We start from the raw sequence: 12,639 nt of genomic DNA on the forward strand, positions 1-12,639 counted from the left end.
GAAGAATTCAGGTGGGATAGTCACTGGACACGAGACACTGGTAAACTGAGGCGCGATCCCCATGCCACCACGCGCCAGTCGGCCTGTACACGTATCAACAAACTCGCGTCCCGAGGTAACCCTCGCCTTCCGAGACATATTTTTGGAGTAAATCCTGCTCGTCTTCCAAAAAACTCGCATACAGGGACACTCGCATTCCGAGGTACCACTGTACTGGGAGCTCTTTTACACCTGAAGCCCGGCCCAAGGTCAGGCCAGACCGGCCAGAGGATGGCCCACCAGGCAGCTGCGAGGAGCAGTCCACCGGCCCACATACCCCCACAACCAGGACGGGCCGGAACTGCCATACGAAAACAGGCCAGTGCGCCCTGGAAGTCCACGGACGAACCAGCAAGAAGTCTTATGCTCGCAAGTAGGTCGTGTAACAAGCACAGACCACTGATGGTAATACAGTGTTCCCCAAAAGTGCCAACAGCACCACTGCACTCCACTGGTACTATCCCGCAAGTTCTACCAGATAGGCGGGACCCAAGAGTCAGAGCTCAAATCCTGCAAGCACAGCCAGGAGCCTTACCAGGTGAGTACAGAACCAACCCTACAACCCCCACACCTCACAACATTAAAAAGGGAGGGTCCCCTGAATGACTCCAGCATGGGTTGGACATGCACATGAGGGGGACAGGAAGGGGTGATAAAGGGACAGTCACTGGTGTGCGAACGGTCTCAGTCGTACAAAATATATACTTAAATAAAGACAGGTATATAAACACCGCCGCATCCAGCGCCCGGCCAAAAGACGCCAGACCGCAGAAACTCACCTGGCGAATGGTGGCACGAACTGGACACGACTCAACCGTGCCCAGAAGAACTTGGGAGCACCGCCAGGTGAAGACGCCAGAGCCGGACCCACAGGAGAACGGAGAGGCGGAGGCGGTCCACACCCATGACACAGGGAAAACCGCGGTGTCCTCCCCACAACTGGGAACCAGGACACCCCCGGCGCGAAGGGGCACATACCGCAGCCAGGGAGAAGAACGAGAGGCGAAGCACTGTAGCAAAAAAAGGGCGCAAAACCCCAGCACTGAAACACCGCCCAGACCAAAACAAACTCCACGGCGCATGCGCATAACACGCTGGCCGAACAGCACACCCTCCCTGCGGGAAGGCGCCAGCCAGGACTACTGCACGAGAAAAGGAGCCAAAAGAGGAAGCAGGAACAAGAAAACCGGCCAAAGAAGCAAAGAGCCCAAAAGGAACCCAATCGGGCGACAAGTAGCCCAACCGGGCGACAAGTAGCCCAACAGGGCGACAAGTAGCCCAACAGGGCGACAAGTAGCCCAACAGGGCGACAAGTAGCCCAACAGGGCGACAAGTAGCCCAACAGGGCGACAAGTAGCCCAACAGGGCGACAAGTAGCCCAACAGGGCGACAAGTAGCCCAACAGGGCGACAAGTAGCCCAACAGGGCGACAAGTAGCCCAACAGGGCGACAAGTAGCCCAACAGGGCGACAAGTAGCCCAACAGGGCGACAAGTAGCCCAACAGGGCGACAAGTAGCCCAACAGGGCGACAAGTAGCCCAACAGGGCGACGTAGCCCAACAGGGCGACAAGTACGAGGAGCCGACAGACGTTCCAATAATGCGGGAAGCAGCGAAAAACCTTCCCGTACCCTCGAGAACACAGAAGCCAACACTAGTCCCGAAGGCACACGAAGGCGCAGGCGCACCCGAGATCAGAAGTCACGCAGAACCCCATCGAACGGGGAAACATGACAAAAACACCGTCCCAAAAAGGGGGGGGGAGGAAACATCCACCCACAGGATGGAACCAACCGACTCAAAGGCCAAGGAACCGAGCCCGGGGAGGGGCCGACGTCCAACAGCACGTACGGCGAGTGGGGAGGAAAGACCCCACTCCGCGTAACCACAAGCCCCGCCTAGAGGGGGATAAAAACCCCCACGGGGTCTAACGGGGCCAAGGCCCCCCCCAAGTCAGCCCCTCCCCAGCCCCGGGAACCTACACGACAGGCCCCGGGGCCGAGCCGTTCCCCCAAAGCCCCGGCCGTACCAGAAAACCGGGGCAGCCGTGAAAACACTAAGGAAGGGAGCCCACTGGCAGACTCATACAACACGGCTGGAGGAACAGGCCCAAATGCCCCCGCCACTACCCCGGAAGGGGAATTCCCCGAGACTGCCCGAGTCTCAACACCACCAAAAACCCCGCCTCGAACCTACAGACGGTAAGGAACCGGATGCAGACAGGAAGGGTGAACCAGGGGAAAGACAAGGGGGCGTGGATGGAACCGAAGCAACCAACACCCCCAAGTCCCAAAACGAACTACAACGGGGCAGCCCCGGGGCTCCCGGGGAGGAAACCACGAGAACGTTGCCACCACCAAGGCTCAAGTGCAACGACCCTGCTGCCCGCACCCGCTTTGTTAGCACAACTGGGTAACCGAGCCACAACGAGCAACAAACTCGCAGGACTCCGGGTCGAAGGTGTCACCGACCCCACAGGCAGCAGACGGAGGCAAAACAGAGAGTCACCCAGAGACAAAAGGTGAGAGCAACCCTCAAACTTGCTGGAAGCGAGGGGGGGACTCTGGGGTCACATCCATCGGACCCGCGCGCCCCCAGGGGTTTCCCAGGGTCCCGAGCGTTTACTTTAAGAGGACTCGCGCTCAGGTAATCCCAGGCAGGGTACTGCTAACCGGCACCCAAAGCTACCAAACAACTTTCTAAGAGCTGAACCCCCGGGACGTGTACACTCACGGGGACCTAGCAGGGGTACCACCAGAAAATACTCAGAACACAAGGGACACAAGGGGCAAGAACGAAGGCAGACCCCCCACCAGGTAGATAAACAAAAAGAAAAAGAAAACCCCGCAAGAGGACAGCGTACCCAAGCGGAACAGAGCCGGCCGCTATGATTGGTAAAGACAAGCTGCACAGTACCCCGCGCCCCACCAGTGCAAACACTGCCCCTTACTCTAAGGCGAACAAGGGAGACAGAACACCCGAGCACACAAAGAGCGGCCGAAAACCAAGCAGTAAACGGCCAAGCAGGGGCAGGACCCAAGGAACTTGTGGAAGGTGGCCCCAAGCCCCAAGGGCAGTACTTACAGGGCACCTAGGGAAGGGATCCCTAGGCGCATGCAGCCCGAGTACTGAAGAATCACTCCCGGCTCATGCACCACCTAGAAAACAGACACCACACTCTAGGTACAGTGCTGAAACAACCACTGGAGCCGGAGCACATAACCATTGCCTATAGCATCAGCCGAAGAACTGATGGGTGGATAGCCGGCGTGGGAGGTCTGGGGCTCCCCCTTCCCCCTCCCGGGGAGGGGGGAGCTGCGCAGACAGCGGCGCGGTGACGTATGACGTCATACTAGTTTCCTTGTTTTCTGTTGAAGAGTTCTATCCACTAGTTCGGCTTAGGTAGCAATTTTCACCAGAATAGGGGTTTGTTTTGGAATGCTTACCTTTCTGGATGCTTGACCCGGTCGATGGCAGACATAGAATGCTTCCAACCACACGGGGGTTTCTATAGGCCATTGCTCCCCTTGCCTCTCTGAGGGGGCCAGGTTCTGGCTCGTGGTCCCCGGTAGGCCCTAGAACTCCATACACATGACTGATGCCAAAGTCTGACATTAGCATATCAGCCGGTAAAGCTCCGGGGAGCCGACGGGGCTCCCCCCAGAAAAGCTTGATAGTCAACCGTTTGCTCAGTCTTGACCGTACAAACGCATGTCACAGCACACAGCAGCTGAGGAATTGCTTTCAGAGGAGGAGGAGAGGAGGATGTCCCTAGCTGTGACAACCTGCATGTATAAACATGGCAAGGAGATAGGGAAAAAGGTGGTGGAAGAGGGGAGGAGAAATAGATTGAAGGTTGAATTTATCTAAGGTATGGTCATTCCTAGCACCCTGTAATTAATGGTATATCAGTTTACTGACTATCTAGAGTTAGGCCTTCTGAATACCTTTTAAATTATATTCACATGTAGGTGTTTTGTTGAGCAAAGACTAGAAAAAGAATAAACCTTGGAGGTCTCTGGAACCTAACACTGTTTCCCATATATCTGTGAGTCTGATTTCTGTGGGTTTTCATTTCCATTACATTTACAGGAATGCAACCCATTGCAAATTGAATGTTGTGTGTAAATACATTCTTACCTTAGATGTGAAACACTTCTGTGAAGTAACAACTTTAAAGTGCTTGCCTGCAACACTGTGAACTGGTAGCCAGCCTCAGCAAGCTTGACTCGAATCATCTCCCAAGCTTCTGTTCTTTTGCACTCTTTGTCTAATATAAAATAAGCCTTTGGGTATTCCTTAAGAAGCTGAATAAGGAGTCTGCTACACTTATTATCCCATGGGCCTGAAAGAGTAATGCATGGCTTGAAAATTATATACAGCATTAAATCAATGTCACGATTATCCATAGTTAACAAAATGTTCAGTTACTGGCATTACAGATCGAGCAGCTCCTTAACCACTTGTATGAGACAGGGAGGGAGGGGGGGTTGTAAGGGCACATATTAACTACCCCTCGTATACACACTTATACATTCAAATCACACACCCTTAGTTGTGCATAAATGTACTATATGGTTTAATTCAAATAATTTTTCCATGATCTCATTGGCATTTTTTCCAAAACTTTGCTCTTTCCTTTTTCTTTCTTTTTTGTTGAACTGTGCTTAGACAAAAGAAAAATTCCAGGATTTGAATTTATATACAGTACTGTACAGTAACTCAACTTTGCCTCTAAAAATATTGTTACTGACCTTAAAATAAGTGTAACAACATTTGACTAAGTTTTGTTACAGAGCTCTACAATTTGCTATAGAATTCCAAATAATACATATCTCAATGTTTCCAGAAAGCAAACTACAAATATTAAAACAAAATTAGAAAAAAAAAATGCTTGTCTGAACAAAGCACAAATTTTTTATAATACTGTAGAAAAAGAAATACCAAGACAGGAGTTGACTAGACTATATTGAAGATGATGCTTCCTTACGTAAATAGTCGCAAGTATAATGAAATACGTCGTCCCTTCTTGAGATAGGGAGGGACTACTACTTCAGTAGTTGAACTGTGTTTAAAGGGGCCCGGTGACTGAGGAGTATTTTTCAAATATGAAATATAGTGAAAAATTTGAAACAAATCTCTTGTTATTTGGCATCAGCGTTGTGAAATTTTCATCCCAATATGTTTGGGAATGGATTTTTTAGATTTTTTTTTAATAAATGCATGCAAAGCAAGTACTGTACAATGAAACATGCCTCAAGATAATAAAATAGCCACAGTGGCAAAGAGAGCCAGAGCAAAGATCCTAATACACAGCGATTTTGACCCCAAGGAAATAGATTGGTCGACAAAGGATCCTCACAGGAGAGATGAAATATGAAGAGCAATATTTGTGGATACTACAGACAAACACTTCCTGTGGCAGTATCAAGGGCCAACAAGACAGAGAGGTGGTGATCGACCAGCCACCGTACACCTTGTTTATGGTCTATATTCGCAAATATGTATAAACAGCATAGCACAAGTTCAACAACATAAAACTAAGAACAACATACCTAAGCGGTGGCTGTAGGGAGCATCATGACGCACTCTTCTGCCAAAAGTGTTGTCCTTCATAAGACGGTTAAGATATGCAGGATTATCATACATGTAAACATTGGCTGAAGGGATCTCGACACCTTCCATCATCATGCTTCCATCCGAGTGATCTGTACTTTCTACAGTATGCTCAACCACAGATTCCATCTCTTGGTCTATGATGCCAGTGTGTTCAATGGAATGTTCTGCTGGCACAACAAGTGTCCGATCAAATTGCATATCTGAGATATTTTTGGGGGGTGCCTTGCGTTTCATTCTCTCACCAAGAATGCTGGCTACTGCCTCCTCCATTGCTGCTTCAGACTCTGTTTCCACCACATCTGTTTTAAGAAAATAATAAATCTGATGTACAGAGCAACCTTGAAAATCCAGAATAAATCACATCGGTCCGTACCCAAATTATTTCTCCGTTTTTTACTAAATTTACATTTAGTAAAAACATTTGGGTATTTTACAGACATATATTATCATTACCTCATTTCCTACTTTCATGGGGTTTGGAGCCATCAGCAGGTCAGAAAGTACTGTACACACAGTTAATGAAATTTATACTAATAAAAAAATTATGAATATCACTCTTCCATTCAATATATCATTCACAATACACTATGTAGTATCACTGATAATCAAACACTACCACACTCCAGCAACCAACGACTTCATAAGACTTGGTAATAAGTTTAAAGTGCTTCTTGTGAATTATCATATACAGTATATTACAAATGTATTAACTGTACTCCATTCTTAGAAACTGTCTCCACCCATGCCTTGACAGAACATATCATGTTTGTTGTCCATGCACTCATTCTTGTTTTCCAAACCAAAACTGATTGTATAGGTAAAAAAAAAATTGCAATGCATGCTCTCCATAAATGGCAAGAAGACACAAATCCGTAAAAGTAATGAAAGGATTTATGATGATAATCTCAAAGATTAGTACCTGTACAGCTATATACAGCACCTGTTCTTGCAGATGTTCTTGGGTTCGCTGTGTGTAAAGACGTGTGTGGCTTTTCATCCTTCCTTTGTTTATCACGATGTTCTGGCCTTTTCACCTCTGTTCCGTGGCATTCATGGGCATTGAAATCCTCGGTAGTTGGGAAAAGCAGGAAGCATTCTCCACACATGTATGAAGTTTCCTAGAAAAAAAGTACTGTACAGGTTTAGTTATCATAAACTAAAATTTCAATAATTTATTTGAGCCCTTCAACATACATTTTAATCTGAATCTTAAATTATCTTGAAAAAAAACACCATACAGTACTTTTAGGTGAATCCATTTGCTTGTATGTAAACACACAACATTACTGAATGAGCTCTGTTATCTGGAGTCTGCTGAACCATATATTTGGGCTATCCAACAAAAATTGAGTTCTGATAATTTTCTACTAAACATCCAAACAGAAATTTGGATAACCAGATACCTGGCTGGATAACACAAACTGGCAAAGTGTCCAAGTGAAATTCGGATAATTTTCTGACAAAACTTTCTCATATCTGAACAAATTTGGATAACCAGAGATTAAGTTACTGTACATGAAAGTTCAAGAACTACACATTTCAAGATCAATAGTACAACATAAGAAGACAAAGTACAACAAGGTAGGCTAATGTTTCTCTTAAATTATATTTTTTATTTAAAGTGTATACCTGGAGCATACCTAAAGAGGGTTTCGGGAGTTCTACTACTCCCCGAGCCTGGCCTTGGGGACTTGTGATAACTTAATCCAACAGGCTGTTGCTTGGGGTGGCCCGCAGGCCCACATATCCACTACAGCTAGGTTGGTCGAGCACTTGTTACAAGAATATGTCCTAGTGCCTCTTGGAATACATTCGCCTTCGTGTGTGGAAAAATAAGAATTATGGTGGATGTGGTACAAAAAATTGCAAATATGGTAATGTCTGGACTTCCCCTGTAAGAGTTCTGCTTATCCGAATGTCTGGCTTATTCGGCAGGGGGGTCATTCCCATATAATTCAGTTAAGTGAGCTTAGACAGTAGTTATACATCTGTACAAATCTATGGTATGCCTCCTTCTGGACTACTGTAACCAAGCATGGAGATGATATCTTCAGGAGATACCTGCTTTGGGGAAAGTTCAATGCAGTGTTGATGTAGACTACTTCTTTAAAAGCTCAAATGTATCACATACAAGGAGCAACGGCTTCGAGTTAAAGAAGCCATACTGTAGGACAGAAAACAGCAGATGTTTTTCATCCATTGGGTTATAAATCTTAAATGTCAAACCATTGCTGACATTCAGCGTGAAAAAACTAAATCTAGAGCGTGAGAAAATCATCAGAAACATTTGGGGAACCTTTGATAAGTCGCCGACTTCCTGTCCTCAACGAGGCAACTAGGGAGATGGTGGCCCTCAGGTAAATTCAGGTAAATACTAGACCTATACTGCTGTGAATCCCACCAATACCTTAGAACATACTACCACAATGTCACTTTTATTATTACGTACCACCACTTCCTCCGGAACATCTTCATACTCCTCTGTCTCCATGACAACCGTAGACTCCATCAGTTTAATAGAGAAAATAGATGAGACACACTGCCGCAATAGTTCTCAAGACTTGTTGTTGTGTTGATTTAGGGGCGACGACGATCGTGGGATCGGATGCGCCCGTTCTCAAGACTTCAAAACAAACCCACAGGGCGGTTAAACGCTGAGGCCGCCATGCCTGGCGTGTTGACGTCAGGCGCAGCTGGTACGCATGCGCGCCACCCACCCTCTGCGCATCGGCACGCAACCGATCCTTCTTCTTAATACACGCCTCTAACACCTGTTATATCAGTAACGGTGTTTGAGCTTTCATATCTTAAGATAATAAACGTATTGTTAATCAAGGTATTTCTAAATGGCAAACATAAGGGAAAACATAGGCAACGATTATTGAGGATGAGTACAATATATTTCGCCATTAAACCTAAGCGTATATCTATGCAAAAAACGATATGTCGCGTCGGTTGTTTAGCCAAGGTGCCCCTGGGTACACTAATAGATTTTCTTCAGTTACCTTACTATGGATTGTGGAGGAAAGATACCCCACATAGTCAATTTATGGATTCCCAAAGTTTTAATTTAAGCCTAGCAATTTAAATTTTTGTTGAACTATTTACATATTTTGTTCTGAGGTCGAGCGAAATACAGCATAGGGACATTTTTTTTTATTTAAACCTACAATTCTTACATTCTTGTAAAGCCAGTAGCACGCATAGCGTTTCGGACAGGTCCTTAATCTTAATTTTCCCCTCGAATACGACCCGCCAAATTGTTTAACAACCAGGTACCCATTTACTGCTGGGTGAACAGAGGTTACAGTTAAGGATTGGCACCCAGTTAACCTTCCCCGGCCTGGATACGAACCCAGGCCAAAGGGCTCGTGAATCGTCGGGCAAGTGTCTTACCACTGCGCCACGGGTACTATATTTTTTATTAAACTATAAAGTAAAACTGCTATAAAGTAAAATTCTGCTATCAGGATAATAACAAACTCTGCTTTCAGACAACACTCAGCCCCCTTGTTTAAATCCCTTAACATGCTGAACATAATCTCACTCCACAAATTCTCTTGTGTCAATTACATTTACAAAACCCTGTTCTTAAATGCAAACTCTGCTCTGAAACTCTCCCTGGACAGATATAATAGGACCCATTATCACCACACCAGAAATAAATATCTCTTTGATATCCTCAGAGTCAAACTTAATCTGTGTAAACACTCTATGCAAATAAAGGGACCTAGTCTATGGAACTCACTCCCTATTGAATTGAAAAGCTGTCCAACTTTTGCGTCATTCAAATACAAAACCAAAAAGTACCTAATTTCATCTTCACAGTTTCCTTGTGCTTCAAACTTGCACTGTATTTAGTGCTACCCAATCCCCCAATATTTATGTACCTAAGCCAAACATCTTTACCATTGTGATCATTGCCGTCTTCTTAATTTAATTTTTAATTTAATTTAATTTAATTTAACTTATATGTGCTATCAATATCCTGTATTGTGCCTATTAATCTTTGTTAAATTATCAATCAAGCTGTCAATGCTATCAATCAGAGCTATCGATGTGCTTTAATACACCTATGTAGCGAGTAAACATTATGTTCACTCCAGTCTCTCATTACCTTAATGACAAACTATTTAGCACTAATTGCGGACCTATAATCTTTTCCCTAATTACAGGTAGCAGTCTTTCCATCCTATTGGAGTAAGCTGAGGTGCAGTCATCAAATATAAGCAAGCGAAAAGCGAATAGCCGTATCTCTCTCTTGGGTGGTTTAATCTTAATCAATCAATCGAATAGTCATATCTTACGGGCTATTCATGCCCGTGCCACCTCTTGGGTGACTTAATCTTCATCAATCGATCAATCGAATATGTTGACCAGACCACACACTAGAAAGTGAAGGAACGACGACGTTTTGGTCCGTCCTGGACCATTCTCAAGTCAAGTCTCAAATCAGTCGAATAGCCATCAGTACAATTTCCAAAGTTAACTTCTATACAAACGCTTTGGATTTACCACACCTCTTCAACCTCAAGAATGTAGCACTCGGCGTGTACAGTTCCAACCGACCTCAAGACGCTACAGCTTCGACACAGAGCAGACAGCAGATTACGACCGCATCGAGCTACAACGCCCTCGCTCCCCATCGAGTTTAGACACTCACGATTCCCCATCGAGCTGCCATGCTCTCCCGCATAGAGCTCCGCGACTCCGGCCTTACTCGGCTCTCTGCTCTGCTCCAAGCTCTGTCTCGACGTCTACGACACTGCCAATAACTGACTAGTGTAATCAAGACTACTAAATAAATATAAAAACCACTAAACACTGGGTATCTAATCTTATTTATTTATTTATTTATGCATATACAAGAATGTACATAAGGAATGTGAGGATACAAATATGGTAATTACAGTCTTGTAAAGCCACTAGCACGCGCAGCGTTTCGGGCAGGTCCTTAATCTAAGAAAATTTTAAGGAGGTAAATACTTGCAAAATTTATAGACAAAAAATGATAACAGTTACATGAAATAAAAAAAAAAGAAGATGAGAGAAAATTGTAGGTACAGTATATTAAAGCACATAGGTAGCTAAGATTGATTGCAATGACAGCTTGAATGGTAGTTGACAAAAATTGGTAGGCACAATACAGCAGAAACAATATAAGATTGATTGCAATGACAGCTTGAATGGTAGTTGACAAAAATTGGTAGTCACAATACAGCATATGGCTAGCACATAAAAGAAGACAGCAATGAACACAACGATAAGGTTGTTTGATATTACATAAAAATTAGGAGATTGGGTAACACTAGGTACAGAGCAAATTTAAAGCTCAGTGTAGGAAACTAAGAAGATGAAGTTAGGTACTTTTTGGTTTTGCTTTTAAATAAGGCAAAAGTTTTACAGTTTTTCAATTCACTAGGGAGTGAGTTCCATAGACTAGGTCCCTTAATTTGCATAGAGTGTTTACACAGATTAAGTTTGACCCTGGGGATATCAAAGAGATATTTATTTCTGGTGTGGTGATAATGGGTCCTATTACATCTGTCCAGGGAGAGTTTCAGAGCATGGTTTGCATTTAAGAACAGGGTTTTGTAAATGTAGTTGACACAAGAGAATGTGTGGAGGGAGTTAATATTTAGCAAGTTTAGGGATTTAAACAAGGGAGCTGAGTGTTGTCTGAAAGCAGAGTTAGTTATTATTCTGATAGCAGATTTTTGCTGTGTGATGATGGGCTTAAGGTGGTTTGCAGTGGTAGACCCCCATGCACAGATACCATAATTAAGATAGGGGTAGATTAGTGCATAATATAGTGAGAGGAGAGCAGAGTTAGGAACATAATATCTGATTTTGGAGAGTATACCAACTGTCTTAGAGACTTTCTTAGTTATGTGTTGAATGTGGGTGCTGAAGTTGAGTCTCTTGTCTAGGAATAGGCCAAGAAACTTGCCATCATTTTTATTACTGATGTTAATGTTGTCTATCTGTAGCTGAATTGCATTTGATGATTTGCTTCCAAATAAGATGTAGTAAGTCTTCGATGTTTAATGTTAGTTTGTTCGTTGACATCCATAAGTGGACTTTTTTTAATTCATTATTCACAACATTATTTAGTGTATGTGGGTTGAGGTTTGAATAGATAAGGGTAGTATCGTCAGCAAACAATATAGGTTTGAGAATATTAGAGACATTAGGCAGATCGTTTATATATATAAGAAATAGAAGAGGTCCTAAGATGCTGCCCTGTGGCACTCCAACGGTAATTGGTAGAGTGGAAGAAGTTGTATCATTGATGGTTACATATTGGTGTCTGTCACTAAGATAGGATCGGATGTAGTCAAGGGCAAGGCCTCGAATTCCATAATGCTGGAGTTTAAGTAAGAGGTAGTTGTGATTAACAGTATCAAAGGCTTTTACCCAACCCAATCTACCCAATCTACCCAACAGAGCAACATACTCGTACGTTACACATACTAATCTCTCATTTTTTTCTTACAATGTACCTGTTACATTTTATAAAATTTGCTAGAATTTACCTACTTAAAATTATGTGTTAGATTAAGGACCTGCCCGAAACACTGCACGTACTAGTGGCTTTACAAGAATGTAAACACCACGCTATGTATCCTCACAAACCCAATGTACCTTCTTGCACATAAATAAATAAATAAATAAATAAATAAATAAATAAAACTATAAAGTAAAATGATGTTCATTATAAATGGGAACCGTAAATAAACATAATAATAAAATATTAATATAATTAGTATTATGCTGACAGAGTTCACATAAGAACACGATGAAAAAGTTCACATAAGAGCTTGATGACAGAGTTCACCTAAGGACACGTCGAGAGAGTTCACATAAGTGGCCACAGTAGAGTGCTGTGCATGCGTAAGTGGTGTGAACAAAATGCAAGGACACGTCGGAAAGGAATACATGAGCTTAACCTAAGGTGCTATAGTCCACAAGGGGGTAGTAC

The 12,639-nt window shown here is 43.9% G+C and overlaps 1 protein-coding gene across 4 annotated transcripts in view; it reads right to left on the minus strand.

Moving 5' to 3' along the window:
- Positions 1–8,412, minus strand: part of LOC123766909 (uncharacterized) — a 61,564-nt gene extending 53,152 nt beyond the window's left edge. The window contains exons 1-5 of one of the 4 annotated variants that reach the window (XM_069307426.1): positions 8,271–8,412; positions 8,107–8,207; positions 6,577–6,775; positions 5,594–5,956; positions 4,226–4,383 (exon numbers count right to left, since the gene is read on the minus strand). In XM_069307426.1, coding sequence (XP_069163527.1) covers positions 4,226–4,383; positions 5,594–5,956; positions 6,577–6,775; positions 8,107–8,166 — 780 coding nt within the window. In that variant the 5' untranslated portion in view covers positions 8,167–8,207; positions 8,271–8,412. Of the gene's footprint in view, positions 1–4,178; positions 4,384–5,593; positions 5,957–6,576; positions 6,776–8,106 lie in introns of those variants that run through there. The other 3 variants (XM_069307427.1, XM_045756391.2, XM_069307428.1) reach the window with 3 other exon arrangements.
- Between the last annotated feature and the right edge of the window lie 4,227 nt (positions 8,413–12,639).

Source organism: Procambarus clarkii, chromosome 60 (assembly GCF_040958095.1).
Source record: "Procambarus clarkii isolate CNS0578487 chromosome 60, FALCON_Pclarkii_2.0, whole genome shotgun sequence".
Classification (NCBI taxonomy): Eukaryota; Metazoa; Arthropoda; class Malacostraca; order Decapoda; family Cambaridae; genus Procambarus; species Procambarus clarkii.